Source organism: Caloenas nicobarica, chromosome 11, assembly GCF_036013445.1.
Source record: "Caloenas nicobarica isolate bCalNic1 chromosome 11, bCalNic1.hap1, whole genome shotgun sequence".
Lineage (NCBI taxonomy): Eukaryota > Metazoa > Chordata > Aves > Columbiformes > Columbidae > Caloenas > Caloenas nicobarica.
In genome coordinates, this window is record NC_088255.1 from 20,151,753 (window position 1) to 20,172,965 (window position 21,213).

At 42.9% G+C, this 21,213-nt stretch overlaps 2 protein-coding genes across 3 annotated transcripts in view; one reads left to right on the forward strand and one right to left on the reverse strand.

Annotated features, from left to right (window-relative positions):
- CHCHD6 (coiled-coil-helix-coiled-coil-helix domain containing 6) overlaps positions 1–21,213 on the reverse strand; it is a 112,047-nt gene that overhangs the window by 72,604 nt on the left and 18,230 nt on the right. Inside the window, exons 5-6 of one of the 2 annotated variants that reach the window (XM_065642621.1) lie at positions 6,659–6,679; positions 948–1,031 (exon numbers count right to left, since the gene is read on the reverse strand). In XM_065642621.1, the coding sequence (XP_065498693.1) occupies positions 948–1,031; positions 6,659–6,679 (105 nt within the window). The remainder of the gene's footprint in view (positions 1–947; positions 1,032–6,658; positions 6,680–21,213) is intronic. The other variant, XM_065642622.1, reaches the window with a different exon arrangement.
- Positions 15,186–21,213, forward strand: part of ABTB1 (ankyrin repeat and BTB domain containing 1) — a 129,479-nt gene continuing 123,451 nt past the window's right edge. Inside the window, exon 1 of the mRNA XM_065642617.1 lies at positions 15,186–15,189. The gene's annotated coding sequence lies outside the window, so the exon portion shown is untranslated. The remainder of the gene's footprint in view (positions 15,190–21,213) is intronic.

Sequence of the window (21,213 nt, forward strand, 5' to 3'; positions counted from 1 at the left end):
TTTCTATAATCTGCAATTTTCCCATGTTCCATATTCCCTATCTTGCTACATGTTGGTAGTAAAGCTGATTGATTTCTCTCTTTACAACCCACCTTTTCCATTGTTTGCGTTTCTTTTTAGTCACATAACACAACCACAAGTCAGATGTATGCAACTCCCTGTCAGGAGGTCTAATTGCTTCAAATTGGAGAAGATTATTCTCCACATTTATTAAAAAATAAAGACTACTTAGAACATTATTTCATTTTGCCAGGAAGTGAAAAATGCATTAGTTCATAAGGAACAGCATGGCTGCTCCTGTTTTTATGGCATCAATTTTTAAAAACTCATCAGGGTAAACAATTAAACAGAGAAGCAAATCCCATGTTTAGGGGAGAGATTCAAATCCCTAAATGGATTTTCAAAGGTCATTTCAGGCTTAAAAGACACTTGACAGTGTCTTCTTAAATCACGCTCATTTCTAAGGCTTATCCAGCAAGAAGCAGGCAGTGAATTAATAACACAACGTTAATTCATATTTATAGCAAGATTTTTGGGTGGGTTTGGTTTTTTGTGGTTTGTCTTTTTTTTTTTTTTGGTGGTGGTGGTTTTGTTTTGTTTTAATTTAGGAAAGGATTTTTAACAAAAGGAATAAGAAAAAAGGCACTTTTTTTTTTAACTTAGCTTTCACCTAAAGCCCACAGTGAAAAAGAAAATCAAGTTTGAATTACTTTATTTTAAAAATTACCCAGTTAAAACCTCCTTATCTTTCATATGTAAGTTGTTAAAAAGATTTGGGTTGTACAGCTTATTCATCAAGTATGTAAGAGGTAAGGGGCAACCAGATCCTGGGAGCTGACAGTTCCAGGACAACGAATCTTGCTTCTCTCCTCTTTGGATCCACACAGATCCGCATCTAATCCCGTTTAGTATTCCAAGGTCACAGATAAAAGACAACTCAGCCTCACCTTCCTCTCAATGCGGGCCAGCTGCTCTTTGTAAAAGGCTTCTTGCCGCTTCAGCTCTGCCTCCCTACCTTGCAGCTCCAAGACCTGGGAAGAAGAACAAAAAAGCATCAGCAGGAGAAGAAATTAAAAATAAAAAGCGTGCGAGTAAGGAAAGCCTAAGGGATGCAGACTGGAACTCGGAAAATCCACGTTGCTCAGGACGAGTGCGTGGGATCGCTCTTGGTGGAACTTCAGACCTTCAGCCTTGCAGTTCATTTTGGACGGTGCCCACAAGTCTGAAACACTTACTAGTATCGTACTCAAACTCGTTACCTTGATTTTATTTCTCCTCCTTAAATTAAAACATATAATTGGAGAAAGGTGACGCCTTCCTACTGCCTTTTTCAGAACTCTCCCTCATCCAAGTCTTTGTCTTGGCCTCAAGTTGCACCAGGGGAGGTTTAGATTGGATATTAGGAAAAAATTCTTCCTGGAAAGGGTTGTCAGGCATTGGAACAGGCTGCCCAGGGCAATGGTGGAGTCACCATCCCTGGAGGGGTTTAAAAGGTGTTTAGACAAGGTTCTTAGGGATGTGGTTTAGTGCTAGAGTTGGGTTATGGTTGGACTCGATGATCTTGAGGGTCTTTTCTAACCAAAACCATTCTATGATTCTTTACCAAATCATGATGTTTGTTACTCCACTTCAATGTTCCTCACGTTACCTTCAAAACAAATCTCAAATCCTTCACTTTATAAACACTTGGCTCTTGGAGCCTCTGAAAATTTCTATAGATTTAACACATCCCTACGGTCATGAGGGAGATCTGAAAGACAAGTCTGTGTCGTAATATTTTTATATAGCAACACACATTCTGACTGACCACGCATTTGCTTTTGCACACACGTATAGGGCCGCCCTGAGGACGGAGCATTCGTCCCACCCGCTTCTCCAGCCGGCTCTGCGGATTTGGAGTGGAGGCGTGTGTCTGAGAATTTCTCTTCCATCTTCCAAAGTATAAGTGAGACCCTTCCAGAACAGCAAACTTCATATACAAGCCCATGCTTAAAGCATAATCTGGTCATGAAATTAAAAAACAATACTCAAAATAAAGTCTGTGTGCTTACAGCAACAGCTTTTTCCTTTTAGCTCTTTACAACCAGCAGCACTTTATTTCATTCCCACCCCTAAACTGATCTAGCATTAAGAAAACATGGCACTGATGGACCCAAACCAAACTTTTAAGCTTAAAAATAACAAGCAACAATAGCAAGTAGAACAGCACTTGATTTTCTTCCCCCGCCCCAAATCTCTTGGGTCACATAAGGTATCACCAAGCAAGAAGACCTTTCAAAACTAGAATTATTATGCTGTTTAACATGGACACAACCCCTGCTAATCTATAGTATCCCAGCAGCGTTGCTCTGAACTTTTAATGATCATGGTACAACTGCAGAAAATACTGGTCCGATATGATTAAGCAGCTGGGACAGAAACATCCCCGTGGGCTCAGACCTGTCATTTTACGGCCAACAGCCATTGTTAATGAGAAAAATTATATGTGAAAGCAAGTTGCTGTGCATTTCCTTCTCCCTACTCCCCTGCTGATGGAAATACAGGGGTATAATAGGGCTTAGAAGAGATTTTAAGGTAGGCAGTGAGGGACGGTTGATAAGTAAGCAAGAAAAGAAGTAGGAATATGTGAAATAGGGGCTTTGTAGGGGTGTGGTGGGGAGTGTTTGTTTTTAAAGGAAAAATAAGTGTTTTGGTGCTCATGTTTGTCATCCCAGCCAACAGGACCAGGGTAAGGCACAAGCACTATAGATCCGCATCTAAATCCTCTTGCTCCCAAAGACACTTGACTAAAGGCAAAATCTCTGGCTTTGGTTTAAGCAGAGCTGGTATGTATCTTCTGGCCCAAACATGAGCTGAAATGGGATGGTGAGTGGGATGAGAATGAGCTGCCCCATACATTAAGCCTGACTAAAGAGACACCACAACAATAGGGGCACTGATGGGCACTTCATAAGAGCCAAAATTATTACCATTTTCTGATAAGAGAACTGCAGTTATCCTTCTGAGCCAATATCCACCTTCTATACAGAAAGGGACTAAGCAATTTCAACTGAAATGAAACAGATGTAAGAAGGCAGGGTGGGCTGCTGGATGGCCAAAGGACCCTGATTCTCCTGCTGATTTTCTGCATAACACCCATAAAATCAGATTACTAAACAAGTGACTTGTGTTTCCTTAAGGAGGAAATAAATACGGAAAAGAAAGAAGAGTAACACAGTTCTGACCCCTCTGCACAATTCAGATGGAAGATGTTTTTCATATGAGGTGTAACACAAGGAAGAGGGGGGAAAAAAAAGTCAAAAGATCAATTCTTAAAAATGCAAGGAAGTTTCTGCTCAGTCTAAATAAATGAATTATGTGGCAGTGCCAGTCTCCTGGGCTAGCGACTATTCTGGGAGCACAAAACCAACACGTGTAACAATATGGGTGGGCAAAAGGTTTTATTCTGTTTCTGGCAAGACATGGATCCATGTACCAACGCACCCACCCGTCTTCTCATCCTGTGAGCTTGCCTGACTTCATTCACCAAGAAATTCAGCATATTTATCCATATGACACCTCTGGAAGACAACACAAACCAAATACCTAGTCTCTTGAGTAGGGTGCTGAGCTGCAGACGCACCAGAGGTGCGCACATTCCGTTAGTGACCTCCCTAGGGTCTTGCAAAACTGCAAAATTCATGTCAAAGAATCAAAACCAGATCTCCCAACAACAGTCTACGATCTCGGTATACCTTGAGAGAAAAATGGGGAGTAATTTCTCCCATGTCATCTCCCATTATGTCCCACTTATCGCCCATCAGTTGTGTGATGAACCAGAGGTTGCAGAGAAAAGTTTTACTTGCAACTCATACATATTTTCAATGCCTGGCTTGTTTTCAAGCGCTGATGTTTCAGTGCCTTGAAATATACTGAGAAACATCCTCTTTGTGACAGATCTGCTTGAAAGTCGCTTTTTGTTTCCCTCTATCTCCAGCTGTTATTACTAGAAACTTTAGTACACTTTATGATGATGTTTGAAGTATGAACGGTACAGTCAGAGCATGTGTCATTTGAAATATTCACTGTTCCAATCCGGGTTAGGCAACAAGGGACATTTTGTATGAACACAGGATATTTATTAAGAGTTTCACTAGTCCTGCTGCTTATTCCCTACCTGAAGTCAGAAGCCTGTGATGTCCCAGGGAGAACTGGCTGCTATGGAAATGACTACAATTTCACAGGGGACTGAGATTGCAGGTGCCAAACAAAGCATCAGATACACTTTTCACATAAAGGCCTTTAGAATTAGAGGAGGAAGGACAAAGGAAGACATGCGTGATAACACACTGGTTTGAAAATCACGTATCAGAAAGCTGAATTCCACGTCCACACCGCAGAAGCCACATCTGAGCTTGAACACATCATGCAAGATTTGACCAAAGCCCAGAAATGACATCTAAGAAACCACAGTGTAGAACACAGCAGAGTGTGATGTCCAAGAATTATGAAGACAGAAACAAAACGGAGGTGAAGAGCAGCCTAGTTAGTTGTAGAACACACGAATGCACACAAAACTTAAAAAAGCAGCATGGGACAGCGTGTATTTGTAAAAGAGAACGTATACTATGCAATAGGCAAATGTGCGCTGCACAAAAATGAGGTGTAAGATCCATTCAGGAAACACTCCGAGTTCCCTGTGATGGTGTCAGAAGTTACAAGCACTGCATTCCTACAAAAGGATGGTGAAAGTATCCTACTAGCGAGCTACTACAGCTCCCATGGGCATGGATCCACAGACTAGTTGGAGGCTCTTTCAAATTCTTCCTACATTTTATCCTTATACTGTTTCCACAGCCCACAGTTTTTCAGGTTACGTCAGTGCTGCTTTGAACGGTGACAAAGAGCTCGGGCAGAGTCCTGTGCAGTTCCCTGACTCCTCCTCACTCTTTATCAAGTAACCCATTTAGAAATAAACCGCAAAAGCACATTTCTAAAGCTCCGCATTACACCCTGGCTCAACTAAAGAATTCGAGCATCGGCCTGCTAGCTGGCAGGCAGGCCAAAAGAAATCTTTTACAAGCCTCTTAATTGAGGTAATGAAATATTATTGGTTTAGTCTCTATGAGCAAAGCCTCGTCCTGAAATGACACCAACATGCAACACATAAGAATGTGAACTGATCTTCTGGAGCTGGGCTTCATTTGAGCTACATCCCTTCTCAGATTAGCTTTGGCTTTGCCCCCCCTGAAATATCACCAGATTTTTATTATTTTTAATCATAGTCCCTTCTCATCACCTTGTTAAACATGAAAACTAGGAAGTCTGCTTGCAAAAGAAGCGCTTCTTGGCAGGGTCAGATTACAGGAGGGAACGTGGCACCCAGGAGCAAAGGGCAGCAATAGCACAGCCCCAGTACTGCTGGGAGTCTGGGATCTGCGGAGAGGGCACAGAGAAGACTGCACTGGAGAAAAGAGGGAAAAAAAGAAAATAAATAAATTTTAAAAAAAAATAATCACACCCCTCCTCTCTCTGCAAAGGGCAATTCAAGCTAGAAGGAAAGGTCCATATCTCAATCTATATAGAACTTCCTCAAAGGCAAGTCACAGCACTTGGCAAGATTATTGCAAAAATATTTATCTTCTTGGCAAAACACATTCACCAGCCAGAGATGAGCTAGTGAGAAGGCGCCTAGAGAATCAGTCAGAGGCAATTCAGAGAAAGAAGCTACAAGGATAAAGGAAAGGTCCTTGAGTCTCTATCAAATGCCTTGTTTCTACATCATTCTGTCTTTGCTGAGGAGTTATCAGCTTCCCCCAAGGTATCCAGGAACATCCCCGCAGCAGCACAGCGGAGATGTTTTGGCTGGGTACCGCAGCTTGCCACACTTCACAACTGCAAATCTTTATACCTCATGCTTCCCCGTGTCTCTTCCAGCCCTGGTAGCAGTCCAGGTGGCAGGGGAACAAAACGCTATTAAAGGCTCCAAGACTAGAAGAAGGAATTGACAGCAATGCACTGGAGAACAGAGCTCGCTCCAAAATTAGCTGGCTGGCATGTTCCCCACCGAACCCAACGGGAACGGCAGAGCTGAAAGGGCAGCGCAGAAATAGTCAGAGGCAGCTTGTGCACATCACGCCTGGGACCGAACAGCAGAACTCCATTGGGAGGCTTGTAGGGGACGAGTAACCATGGGGGAGCCCTGACCCAACCTCCACTTGCAGCAGCTGAAATATTAAATATCACCAATGCTGTGGAGCCACCTGCATTCGCTATTCCAGACACACAAGGCCTACAAATATCACTTGCTTTTTGTCCTTTCTTTCTTTTGAAGGCAGGTGACAGGGTTTTGATTTGTTTTAGATGCCAGATGCAGACTCACGGCCTTAAAAAGCAGCATTGGTGTAACCTTCATTTCCTCCTGTTTCTGCTGCTCTTTCAGCCAACAACACACATCACCAGATCAAGTTTGGTTTCAGCAGCTGTAAGCTACACAAAAGGAACCAGTGAAAATCTTTATGGAGGAAATAATATGCAATTTTCTAGCTGAACACCTTTTAAAATGTAATGACAGAAAATAAAATCCTGCATCTGTGCTCAGCAATAACAATCTGTACACACGCAGTAACAACATGACACTTGGAATAAGCAAGATCCAGACAAAAAAGAGAGAGCTTACCCAGGCGTCCAAATCCGCAGGCTTGGAATAAAGAGAGCGCAAGAGAGAAAGGAAGGGAAAGAGAAGAAAAAGAGAAATCAGTGATTTATGGAGGCCGCCTGCTGCTGCACAATGTAGCTTATAGGATGACAAGTTAAGAAAAGTTCCTTAAAAATGACAAGCATCTTGAACAGTGCAGTGCTGTCCCCTGTTGGGAACTGCGCTATTAAAGCAAAACAAAAGCACATGCGCTCCCAAAAATAAAAACAAAGCAAAGCCCCCCAAGGCTGCTGCAGGATTGCCCTGGAGGGTGGAAGCCAAGGGAAGGCAGCTGGGAAGCAGCCGGGTTCAGGGATCGTGCAAGGTGCTGCGCAATGTTAGAGACACCGATACCCACGACGTGCAGCAACGAACGTGGCGATGCCGGCCAGACTCAAAAGGACATGGCCAACAACCGCGCTGCTGCCAAATTTCCTGCAGAGAACAGGTACCCTTTTGCAAGGGTGTTTTTGAATGCACAAGCTCATCTACACAGCAAGTCAGCTTTTGCACCGGACAATTTCGAAGAGCGCTTCCTCGTGGAAAGCCAGTTGACTGATCAGATTTCCGACCAGATTCCCCTCCACAGGCCACTGAACACGTCTTTAGTGCACAGTCCAAATCTCTGCCCAATCCGAGCTGCCTCTACCTGCTCCTTCTTTTGTCAGCAGGCCTATTTAAGTATGAAGACAAGCAGATCAAGCAGGTTGCAGTATCACCTTTTATTTCCTTAATACTCCTTTTTACTTACACAGTAACCCAGCAGCAGCAAAGCAGCTACAAGATGATAAACGTTTCATGCCTGTAACCACCTCCTCCTGCAGCCAAGGCATTTATGAGGCAGCCCCAGCTCTCGTTTGCTGTCAGGGGCCGCAAACCTTCCCTGCGTCTCAGGGCAACATTCAATCAGCAGCACATTCACTAAGCAGGAGCTTCTGCAAGGCTGCCCTTTTTTATTATGATTATTTATTTGAGGGGAGTTAACAGGGCAGGAGGAACTTTCCTCTTGGTCATAGTTCAGTGCCAGAGGGAGCAGACGGCAGAGTGCAATATGTTTATGGGATCTGCCATCATTTTAACAGCACAGAGTGACTGCTTCAGGTAACCAAGGGACGGTGTGTCCTCAGCTGCGTGTGTCGGGCCATCCTCACCCTCCGCAACAGCCCAGAGGGTTGGAGCCCAGCATCAACAGTTCAGCCGGGGGAAGCCAATTCCCCCCTTTCTGCAAACAGGTTTGATGTCGCAGCATCAAGTCCTTGGCCAAACAAACCCATACACAACAGGGGTAATCACTGCCCGATCCTGACAAAAGCCTGATTTGAATAACATTTTTCTTCCTGGTGATTTTTACAGTCAGGACAGACGCGCTTCATTTTGGTTTTACATTTTAGCCATGGCCAGGCTGTCCATCCTCAGCAGATGGGGAGGAAGAACACAGGGCTCTTTATGGTGCGTGTTATTATTTCAGCAGGTAGGTCATGCACACCAGTAGCTCTTTACTGGATGTACATCTGTCATCCCTGGGGTGCCCAAGCCATTAACTGTCACGTTCCTGGTGGACAAATGTTTGCCTGACAAAAATGAACTCGAGGTACTAACTTAGTGACACTGGACAGTTGCTGACAAGAGAGCAAAGAGAAGGAACCAGCCCTATCACCGAGAGGTAATCTCTTATACCCCTATAAGATATAATGCACAATAGCAGGATTACAGTTTTAAGAAGGATAACGCTGTTACTAACCACAGGGCATTTCTTCCGCAGGTACTGCCAAGGGCTTTAATTTTGTCACCTTTCAGGAGCAGGGGAAATTATTACTCCAAGAATAGACAGATACACTTCACTGAGTGAAAACTGGAAAATTAAAACAAGTATAGAATGCAGTAGGGCATATTGCTGTGTTGGGAAAAAATAACTACATTTGGAGTGAAGCATGGAGTAAATAAAATAATAAAACAACACAAAAATGAAAACTCAAGAGGGCTACTGGTTTAAGTTTTGCTACTTTGTAAGCTTGTGCCAAGGTGTCTTAGCAGACCTGCATTCACCAACATTGACTGATAATAAAAGTCACAGCATGTCCACTAATACTTTCAAAGTTTAAGTAAAGTGTTTAAGAAATGAGCAACATCTGGGTTCCTTGCTTCCTAACCAAGTGAGCTTCACTTCCAGCTCCCAGCCCTAGGACACAGCATCTTTTAGCACGTTTGGTCAGTCCCTTGTCCTCTTCTGCAAAAACAAGGGTCCATTCCTCTTCCGGGTGATCCACCGGATAAGCAACCACAGGAAGCTGAATAAATGCTGGAATCAATCGTTTGGGGTCAAAACCAAACCAAGATATTCCTCTTGACTGTATCAGAGGCAAAAGGTTATTGAAACAGGATCTCAGGCGAAACTTAGGTATTTATACAAGCAAAAAAAAAAAAAAAAAGACACAGTCTACTTGGAGAAGACTCTGGTTAGATATGGGAACTAATTAAGTAATATATCTGTGCTTCCAAAAATTTCACATTTGAGCACTGATCCTTCAGACAGGGGATACTTTCCCACGTACGCCTCAACAGCACAACTTCCAATGCAATCATGAATCCAGCGCCAAATTAGTATTTCACACTCATGGACAATCTCCAGCATCTTTTCCCAAACCTCTACACCACATCACCCACGCACGACTGCCGTGACGGGCGCATCACTCACGTCTGTCACGGTCTGGGCAAACGTAAAAATGGCAATACGCAATCAAAGTAATTCTGAAATTGGGGCGGGTGAGGGAGGGATCAGCACGATCAAGCAGCAGCCTTAGGAAGGGCAAGGCCTTTGTGACCCAACTGGAACCAGCTCCGCCCTGGATGGCCGTTCCCCTGCCATAGTCAACATTTCTGTCATGTAACTCACTTCACCAGTGTCTCAGGAACCCAGGCTCCCAGTGTGATAAAGATCTCCTACTTAAGAACTCAATACAGAGTATTTTTAGGGGCGCTTCCAACTTTGGGAGTGGAAGATGGAGTGGGAGATGCGAGAAATGAGAGGCAGCAGGTGCCCAAAACCCAAGACAGCTGCTGGCAACAACTTTTGCACTCATGTCAGAATCTGAAGAGCGCTGCAGCACATATTCTAACATCTTGATGACCAGACTTCATCACTGAATGAGCAAAGAGTCATTTCTTCTTAAGGCAATAATCCAGCTCTAAACTTTTCCACGAGGACAAGAATTAAAGCGTTTAAAGAATATATCCAGACATTCGGTATCCACTCCAGACCCTTAAATGCTTCCAGTTTAGTGGAAAATTGAAGCAGTACCAATATTAAATGTAATGAGAGTCAGAGATGTAACCAAGTGACAGGAGAGAGGAAGCAGAGACACTGAACAGCAATCAATTTTGAGGAAAGGCTGTGATGAAATTGCTCAAATCCAATGTATACAGAGCATCCACAATTCTCTAAACACTAAGATGGGAAGCAGCAGAAAAAATTTCTGCCCTTTTACGATTCAGGGACAACAGCACTTCTAATACTTATGGCATTGCTGCAAATAGGTTTTCAATGCTGACAGTTGATAGTTTTCATTTAAAACAAAATAAAGAGAAACCTACTTTATAAAATCCAAAGTAAACCATCTGCTTTCATCGCCTGCTTTAATACTTCAGCCTGATTCCCACATTCTCCTTTTCCCATCACCACTTCTGTACATACATACATACAGAAGTTCTCATTTTGTAGACTGACAACAGACAAGGCTTTCAAGGTCTATAGAAATCTTGCAGAGTGTTGGCTCTCCAGAGATGTATGTTCAAGATGCTTATTTCAGATCGCAGGTTAGACAACTCCCTCTCAATTTTTACCTCCTTGCTTAAATTTCTGCTCTGCCTGTTAAGACATAGAACCTCCAAGTCTCTGATGAAAAAAAAAATATCAAGAGAGGGCATCATGAAATTCTCTATTAATTTTGACTTTCTATCCCAGAACATATTTCAGACCACACTGAGTCGATGAGGTATTTTCTCATAAAGCTAGAATCAAAGGCCACTCAACTCTTCTTGGACTATTTCTAGCTCATAATCATTAATACAGACTCCCATTATGCCAGCCTAAGGGCAGCATATGGCTTTCTAGGGATAGGACAGACGGGGGAAAATAACAGTTACGCATGCCTACATCCCAATCGCATTTCTGTGCGTGCATATGGGGACAGAGCTTCCTCTTGCCAGATTCTTAAATACCAAATACATTAGCTTCCGAGTCAACCACGGCACTTTTTCAAACACAACCACTGTTTTGCAAAATCAACCCGTGTGCCTCCGAACAGAAAAAAAAATGATGAACCACGTGAGCTGAGAAGGAATTCCCTTCCCACACTTGTTCCCAGACACTAGATGCAATTTTTACCTGCTCCAGAACACAACAGATATTTATAGGCACCAGCCAGTGGATACAAGTTTGGAACGGTGAATACAGAGTTCCTCTCAGAAGATTAGAAATCTAATTTATTTCTATTTAAAAAGTATTATCTTAAATACTATCGAGTTTAAGAGAGATACAGTTGACTTTGGGGCTGCTTTTTAATACAGGCAAAGACTCTCTTAATTACATGCTTGAGTAAGAAAATTCTTGAAGACCTTCCATCATGGTCATGCATCCCATCTCTACGAATCCGTCTGCGGGTGGAAAGCCAGGTGCACATTCAAACATCACAGTTTGCGTCTTCACCCACTTTGACAGTCTTGTAAATCTTCCCATTCCCCCTGCTCTTTCACCCCAGACACATGCAGAATGTGCTTTACACAGCGATACAGGGTCGGCATCTTTCTGGGTGCAGAATCCAACCTACAGGTTTGCCAAGATGCACGTGGGAAAGAGATGCAGTAACCACCATTTAGTATAAATCAAGTGGATTCCAAAGCCTTAAAGAAAAGACCACAAAAAGCAGAGGGGACTCCAAATAAACGGTCTGGACTAGTACACGTACACAATCACGCTCATAGTGAGGTGTTACCTATGGAGTAAAACAAAGTCAAAATATGTAGAAAGATCAGAGACTGTCCAAGAAAGAAAAAAACCATAGAAGTGAGGAACTTCACCACAACCTATGATCACTAAAGATACAGGCAGTCAGCACTAAATTTCCCTACAACCAGTTCTGAAAATGCACGCCAGTCTTTGCCCGCAGCATTCCCTACATCCTCAGCCACAGCCAGCGTTATGAAAAGGCTGCCAATTAAGTTGTGGTTTTGAGCTATAGACAAAACGTCCACTAGAGACACCGAATCTTGCTTCCAAAGCACTTGCAACCCACTGTGTGTTTTAGGAAGAGAATACACTGGTTCTCAAACACACATGTTCTCGGCTCCTCACAAGGCTGCGATCAGAGAAAATGCTGCAAGGTTTCATCTTTTGATGAAGTCCAAGTATATCGTAATGAAATCATCTGCAAAAAGAAGAGTGAAGATTCAGCAACTACAAGGATTTTAGACAACTGTAAAACTGTATTCTTTATTTTTACACTGACAATCTCCAGGGCATGACTGTATCAAGATCAGCTTGCAAAGCTACATCAAAATTTTGATTTCCATTTGATGGGACAATTTGCAAACAGCAGTTTGCCACGTTGTGCAAGTGCTTAACGTTTGTTAGGAACTACAAGAATTCAATGTTGATTCGATGCCCGTTTACTGGACAATAGAACACACTCTTGCTCAAAGCAGATGGGTTGGAAAAGTCTGTGAAGGAGCAATACCTGGTAACCTCTCAGCAAGGATCACAAACCAGGTGTTGATGCTGTCGAGAAGAGGGTAGAAACAAGGTGCAGTAGGAACAGTTAAGCAGTTTGAGGAATATTCCTTAGGGAAAGAAAACAACATTTCACTCTCATTGGAGCTGCTGAAGCTCACAAATGATGTCACATGCTAAGAAACCAGAGAAGTGTTCACTCCTGGACCTTTTGATCAAAAGCGAGCAGCTTGAAATGTAGCTTTAAAATTGTGTTTGCTCTAAATATAGCACTCAGATGACCTGACAGAGCTACGATTCATGCTTCACGAGTTTGCAAATTGAAAGAGTCAATCCGGCTCAGAGTATCACAGAACCCTAAAGACAGATTGCTGTATTTATTTTAGCAGATACTATTTACAAACATATCTCCATACTGTTTGCTCTCTAATTATAGTTGGGCCATATACAATCATTTGCTCTGTGAGCTCCTTTTGCACACTACACCTCCAAAGTCAATGAAAGTAATTTTAAGAACCTGTTGATTGATTTATTGATAAAACAAGTTGACCAGTGCAGTAGGCTAGAAATAACCAGACAGGCAAGTGATTTGATAACTATTCCTGGAGACTATAGGCACTATAGGCACCCAAAGTCAGGGAAATAAAACACTCTTAAAGGCAGGTTCAGGGTTTTTTTAGAATCTATATTAACAGTTGGCCCTAAATCTTCATTCCTTATGCAGACCTGCTTGGTCAAGTGCACTCCCCAACCAAATGTTTTGAGTTAACTCTGTACAATCCATTTTTGGCTACCAAATTCAGCAGAAGCAATTGGCAGAAGTTCAGCTCCCATTACCAGAAACAATGCGAGAAGAAAGAGCAAGAAGGGGGTGGGTGTGTTATACAAGAGCTTGGGGCAGAAAAAGGACATTTCTATCTGCCCAAGGCCATGGGATGGAAGAAACACGGGCAGAAATCATCACCCACAGGCAGCTTCCAGCACTTGGGACAGGTTTTTCGGCAATTCTGTGGTGGGACTTCGCTGCAGCTTTCACTGAGCTCCAGCAGCAAGGAATAGAATATGCCCCTGGCCAGCACTGAACACCATAAACCTCATCTATCAAGCAGTCCCTGAGATGGGCTATTTCTTTTTTCCTGTGGATTTAATTGTGATTTAATGAGGTTTTCAATGAAACGTGTTGGCAGCTTATAATAAAATTAAGCTGAACATAATTTATACTCCTTTACACTGTCCGCTTGGTTGCATGAAGAACTATCATCCAACTCGAGGAAGAGGCAAATTAGGATTCAACTCTGTTGTACAGAAGTTGTTTCTAAAGAGGCAGAGGACAGGTACACTAACAAAGCAGGAGGCAAAGGAAAAAGCTTGCGTTACTACTATTATTTGTACAATATTTTAGATAGTCTTCTGGCACTGTGGTTTTGGAGAGTGTACATTTATCCCCAACACAATAAAGGAATTAAATGTCCGGAGATGTCAATAGCTTTTGCCACAAGCATAAAATTAAAGCAGGAAAAAACCCCTTCAGCTGCAGACAAAATAAATTAGCAGGATCATATTCACAATCTCTCACAAAACCTCTCAGCGTTTTTGAAAATAAATGCCACACTTATCAAAACAACCTTGAAAATAAACACCTTTAAAAGCTTATTTACCTCATAATATTCTCCTCCCTGCCTGTCATATATAATCTATGTATTACATACACATAAAATCAAAAGAAAAATCCACTCAAAGCACCAACACTCCAGCGCTCCATTTTGTGTTGGTTATACACCTATCGAGGCCTTAACACATTTCAAAGGATCAAGATTTCCTTCTCATTAGCACCGCAGTCACGTTGTTCCGAACTGTGGTCATATAACCTCTGGCACCTTTTCACTCGATGGAATCAATCTCCCCTGGCAGACTCTGCTGGGGCACTCGGCTCCCCCAGCCCCCGGCTCCTCTTCCCTCACTAATTCTGCGTTCAGAACTGTGAAGCACAAAATTAGACGTTTCAAATTAAGCCAGGAGAGAGAATGAGAGAACCTTATTAAATCAACATTAGCATCGGAGTGTCTTCAGAAGAGAAACTCAATTGAGAAATATTCCTCGTCTCCATGAAGCTCTTCGCACAGGCAGCAATGAGACGGGCGGCAGCTGAACTCGTCTTCCTCCACCCCGACCTTCCTCCTCCTCACGCTGGTCACGGTTCTTGAGCAAGAGGAGCAGAATCCTTCTCCAACACAGCCCTGAGGACACGGAGCTCACAGTGGTGGAATTGCCAAGTAAAAAGGACACGGTCTATCATAATGATGTCGGGGGAAACACACCCACCAAAAAGCAAATTAATACACAAAAGCAGATTCCATTCTCTTCCCAAGCTTTCCACAATGCCGAGTGTTCTCTCAAGTAGCGTAAAAAGTTACAGTCAATTCTTTACATCTTACAACAAGGTATAAAAAAAAAAAGTCATTGCAAGTTTTAGTTTCCATTCTCAGTCCCCAGTGATCAAAATTACTGACACAATGTTGACAATCAACATATTCTGTTCCAAAACACCTTAAATTTCTGACTGTGAGCCTCCAGCTCCTGGTCAAATATCCCTAAAATCCCTTTCAAGAAAAACCACTGGAGTACCAAACCACTCCCTCTTACTGGATAATTAGACGTGTTGTTAAAGCCAGAAATCACCTCCGAGCCTGCACAATCCTTAAACATGACTTGCCCTTGGTGCTTCTTGCACAAAGGTTGATATTTGCACCTTGTGTTAACAGAACCAGTTCACACACCTTACACCGCTGTGCAGCAGCTGCCACCTACAACAAGGAGTATCTCAGCAGGACCTTGTAGGAAGAGTTTGTAACATGTATTGCTAAGGAGTCCTACAGAACAAATCCTATTAAAACAATTAAAGTACAAAAAAATATATATTTCAAAACTGTTTCAATTAATTCAAAGCAATGCTCAGAGTACCCATTTAGCTATTGAATATTATCCTAAGGGCATGTGGTATGAAAATGAAGCTTAATTCCTGATGACAAAACAAAGCTTTCAAATCATTTTTGGGCAACACAGACACTACTCCAACAGAAACGGAGGCCAAAGCTTTTGATTGCTCTAGTCCTACCACACAATGGAAACTTCTGTATCAGCCAGATGCTACTGGAAACTCTGCATTTTGCAGACAGGTGTCTAAGTGCAGGTTTCCGTCCCAATAAAATGGTACTTGGAGGGGTCAGAGGCGCTGGCAGCTCCGATACGTCCCCAGAGCTGTTGTACAAGTGACCATGTCCCGATCCAACAGCCAGGCTCAGGGGCCGTTAACCTGTGCTGGACAAAGCAGCTCCTGCAGCAGAGTTAAGACAACGTGCACCAGGGAAATAGGGAGGAGGATAAAAATAACACCCACAAGAACTAGTGACACAAAGCAGACCGGGTTGTTAAAGGGCTGTCTATTCAACATCCTTGTTTGGTAAAATGAAATGTTTAATTTTCACCTCGAATGGCAACAGCAGCAATACAAAACTGCTTGGAGTCTTCCAAAAACCACAGAATTATTTTGGTTGGAAGAGACTCTCAAGATCATCGAGTCCAACTGCTACCCCAACCCAAGCACTGCCCCATGTCCCTGAGAACCTCATCTCCGTCTGTCCAACCCCTCCAGGGATGGTGACTCCAGCACTGCCCTGGGCAGCCTGTTCCAATGCCCCACAGCCCTTTCCGGGAATAAATTGTTCCCAAGATCCAATCTAGACTTTCCTTAGTGCAACAAAAGAGTCCAACGAAAACAAGCAATTTACCATTCAATAATAAAAGCTGAAAACCAAGGAAAACAGAAAAACCAGAACAAAGCACTGAATGTGCAGTCTCTGGGTTGCCCTTTGCAGGCCAGAAAAAACTTGTTACCAAAATACACTTAACTGTTTGCTCCAGGCCTGGCTTCCAGGAAAGGACAAGACTAAGCAAAAATTGAACACTTTTTTTTTCCTGCTAATTTTCTTCTAGCCATTCCCTTGCAGTCTGACACAGAAGTACAAGTTCCCTCCCATGGCCTTCAACACCCATCCCTCGCTTTTGTAGAGCTTTCATATAGCGCCTTTAATTCAGTGGGCAGTAACCGTAACGATGGACGTCTCAACAGAATGATAACAACAGGGGCTTATGAAGTTAAGCACTAAACATAATGATCAAAATGAATAAACTGATATCCCTAAATACGAGTGCATTCATTTATGGGATGGGATAAACTCTGCAAGGGCCTCTTCACTTGTACACAAAAAATCAAGAATGTGGAAATGGAGGAGTATCACTTCAGCCTAAAAAAAAAGAAAAGGCACTTTAATTTCAAAGTGTTCAACAAGTAATCATGTCTGGTTTTCCACAAATACCAAGTAATTAGTTCACATTCACATGCCTAACACTTTCAGCTCTTTAGTACTCCCATTTTGAACATTTTTCAGGAAACGGTTGACTTTTACCAGCCATGCGAAATGTACAATTAAAAGAAGAACAGCAGAGAGAATTTTTGGGCAACTTCCACCATCTAATTCTGTTCCCTACAAATCACAAGTCAGTCTGATAATTCAGCATATGCAAACCCTACAATCGAACAATGAAATACGTAAGTAAAGTCACTTATAACTGAAAGCTTGGAAAAGCTTATAAAAGAAACACACAGTTTTAAGAACCTGAAAAGCATTAAAAACTAAACAACAAGAGGGTTCTGAGGGGTTTCATTTTTGTTTTCTAAAAATGCACTATACTAATTCACCTTCAAAGATCTCGGTGAATACCAACACATCATGACAACGCTTCTCGAGATAACTACTATTCCAAGAACACTAACGGACAAGCAAAATGCAATAATTTGTCCCGATTCATGCAGAAAATACTAGACAGGATCGTGACTGATAACAGGGACCCAAAGAGCAGAACAAACCAAGATTTTCATCATCCATGTATTCACGCAGATTACAGTACAGTAAACAGTCATGTTGTACTGACGCTTGCCTGTTAATATCCTTCCAAGATGGCACAATTGGAAAATTATCTCCAAAGATCTAAGTATAATGGAATGAAAGGTTACACACATTTGAGATGAAGGGAAAGAGCTGGAGCAGCAAAAAGCGATCCCCATTTCATTCTGAAGTCTCTAAGGGACTCGGGAAGCCACAGCGAAGAGTGGAAAGGCATCCACCAAACCCAGGAGCTCCCATTGCTCGCAGTGATTCACTCACTTGGGTGCCAGGCTGCCCCACTGCTGCCAGTGGGGAAAATTCGCTGTAAGCACCGCGAGGATTCTGAAGAAAGGAACAGAAACACTGAAAAGAAGAGGCAAGACAGACACCAAACAAAGCACAGAGTCACGGCAGCCTTGCCTTCCAGCAGTAACTTCTGAGACATCGGTAAAATGGATCCATCTCGTCATCATTCAGTTTTTCAAGCAGCAATTCGAGAATTAATATTCATGAGTTCTATGACTGACATAATTGCAATTTTAAAAGGGCAATTAATCACCAGCCACACTGGTGGCGGACTTGCCAGGCTGGGATCCTTTCTCTCCACACCTGCCAACAAACGCACCAGAAGCAAAAGCATCACACGTGCACCCAGAGCCAGCAAGTGCCATTTTCCCTCTTACCCCCAGGCTTCACAGCGTATGCTCTGGCTTTTGTTGTTGTTTTTTCTCCTATATGTGCCCCATCAGGGTCTTCCACTTGCCCTTTCTCCAAGCAGCTCCCCCCCAATGCCCAACCAACCTCCCTTGCCACATGAATAACAAATTCTCTCTCCGTGTTGTATCTCACTTATGTCAGCCAAGAGAACTGGGACAACACGCTTCATCACCTCCATTATGGAGTTCCCCTCATCTCCCATTTTTCTTTGTATCTTTGCAAGAAAAAATATTTTTTAAGAGTGACATCTCATCACATTCCTACTTGGAATGTGGATTACAAAAGGTGAGAGTACAGCTCCAGAGAAGCAGGTAACACAGGCTCATGGCAACTTCAAACCTGGCAGGTGGTTTTTATGAATCGAAAAAGCCACCAAGGCAGCAGTTCCTTGCTCTTACGGGAAGGTTTTCAAGCATGCTTTAAACAAAACAAAAAAGCCCAGCACTTGTTCTGGGTATTAGTTCTTTCTATGTGAGCATCCACTCCCAGATGTGAAAGGTATTTCAATCGATAGTATTTAGAGAGACATTTGGAAATTTGTCAGTGGTGTTCAGGTTCCCAGAAGTTCTGAGACTAAATCACAGTGAGGTCAGTATATAACCTCCCACAGGAAGTATAACTCTTAATGTAACATCCTCTCCTGGGAGGAAGAAAGCCAAACTGATCACCATATTATGCCAGTCCACTTATCTGGAAAGTACATGAAACACTATGGTGATAAATACCATAGAAAATACGCAGGAGATTGACAGAAAGATTTAGAGCTTAGCGAGCTGTGAGGTCTTCAAGTGACACACTTAAGACTATATCCTTGGGCCAAAGAAAATATGTAATGAACTGTTGGCCAAAGAAATCTTGTTCAAACAGGTGGCACTGGTGCCAGCCAAGTGCGGCAGTATGTGGGGATACATGTTGTAACACAAGCTGGGTAAGTCCTTCCCTCATTCCTGACAGTCAGCAACCAGAAATCACCTTCATAACAACACAGGAAAAGAATTCGGTGCTTTTGTATGTGAAAGGCAGTAATTTCAACCCTAAGAATTAAGTCAGGATGGAGGCTGGAGCACAACTGCGTATTGCACGTCTTGGTCAGAGTTCCAAACAAAGGTTGTTGGCAGAATGTCCCTGTCAGCAGATAACACCAATAAATGGCCTCATTTCCATCTATTATCAGATAATAAACAGGCTGTGCTTCCTCATACTGTCAGGCCCCTCTCAAGATTTGCTGTCTTTTGGACACATAGTCCAGGTGTTCTTCATCCCCAAACCTCAGTGCATCATCACAAGTTAAATGAGGTATCTACAAACCACTTCTCTCTTTGTGAGAGAAGTGGGTTGCAGACACCCTTTTAGAACTTTGTGAAACTAGACAAGTGCAATTATGAGCCCCTTCCAGCTTTTTCTTTCATTCAGATCTTTCAAGGTTTTAGTAAACTCTTAAAGAATATTCTGCTCCCAAACAGACCTTTACCTTCCAAGGACACAAGTATCAGGTTGTTCTCTGTTCAGAAAGGACTGACCTTGCTCTCCCTAACGAAATCACTTCTTAACAGAAGAGTGTGGTGTTAAGAAAGAGCAGGTATTTCACTTGACTTATGTATCTTCTCCCAACTTATGAGTAACTACCCTGTAACTTAGTTGCATTTTCTCATAATGACTGGCTGGATCAAAACCTTTTACTGTGGTGTTCTGCGCTTGGAGAAGGTGTTTACAGAAAACAGAGTTGGGAACAAAGCTGGGGGCAGGAAGAAAAAAAGCAAAAGAAAGAAAAAAAATTTTTAAAAAAAGAGGATTTTTCTCGAACACTATCAGGGCTCCTACCCAGGATCATAGATGCCTCATTTCTCAAATTTCTTCAGAAGAAAACCAAATACTTGCGCTTCCAAATTTTCCTAACACCTGTAAGCTTAATGCCTCCAATCAGCACTTGCTCACATCTTTATCTTCAAGCCCGTATTACGGAGTTCTGATAAGCTTTTTCCCTTCCCAACATCTCCTACTCCACATGGATAAGAGCCACTAATAGACGACAGAGCCCCAAATCCTTGTCTCTTGTCTTGTCCACATTTAGCAATCAGCAAGTGCCCGAGTGTTGTGCGAGACCCGAAGCGCTGCCGTGTGTTACACACTTATCTCTGCAAAACCAGCCTGCACCAGTGACAACTTCCAGGCAGCGGGGAGGGGGAATTGTGCGGCTTTGCGATAATTAAAGCACAGACGAGTGTCACCACTGTAGATAATTATGCATTAGCTGTGAAATTACTTAATGGAATGAAATGAACTAAGCCAAATGTTTTGTTTTAAAGGGTGTGCAAAAGGTGCCCAGCTGACAGCCCGGGATACAATGACAGTCCTCCATCATTCACAAAACTGATGTGACACCACAGCAGCCTGGCAGGCTCCCACCTCCCACCCAGCACAGGGGGAGCAGAGGAGAAAATACAGATAATTTCAGCCCCCCTGGTCATCCAGGCTCTGAGCACCCACAGCAGGACCAGTCAGTCACTAAGTCGAGACAAACAACTGATGGGGATCGTTTCCTAAATGAAGATACCAGATCTGAGGAAATGGATTCATTCAACCCACGGATATTCCATAGCCTGCCCCAATGAGCATCCATCAGAAAAAAAACCACTCAGTGTCAGCACAGACACGACTCCAACCAACAACAGGTAAGTCGGTACGTGGCCCACAGTGAAACCACATCCTCCCACCGAGCACATGAGATCTTCCCCGTCCTCTCCTCCTGCTCCAACCACCGCACACCTACACACACTCCCACCACCGCTCTTATCTGGATGGTTCTCAACAGCATCCTCTGCTTGGTGAAACAAGGACTCTAAAGGTCAGTCAGAATTTATAAGGCAGCCATTTCATCTTTTGTGCTTCTCCGGTTACATTCCTTCCTAAAGGCTGCTGAACACTGGAGATTCTACTGGGTCCAAAAGTCCTGCCAGCACCAGGGCCAATTGAGTTTCAGGATGATGCATATTAAGGTGATTATGGGAGGCAGTTCTGCAGCCAGAATAAATCTTAACTGAACCTTTAAGTGGTTTTTATAACTCTTGTTTCTCCTTCTTGAAAACAGATGAAAAGATACAAATCTCCTCCCTAAAAATCTGCAGGGATTCCAGCCAACCACCAACTTC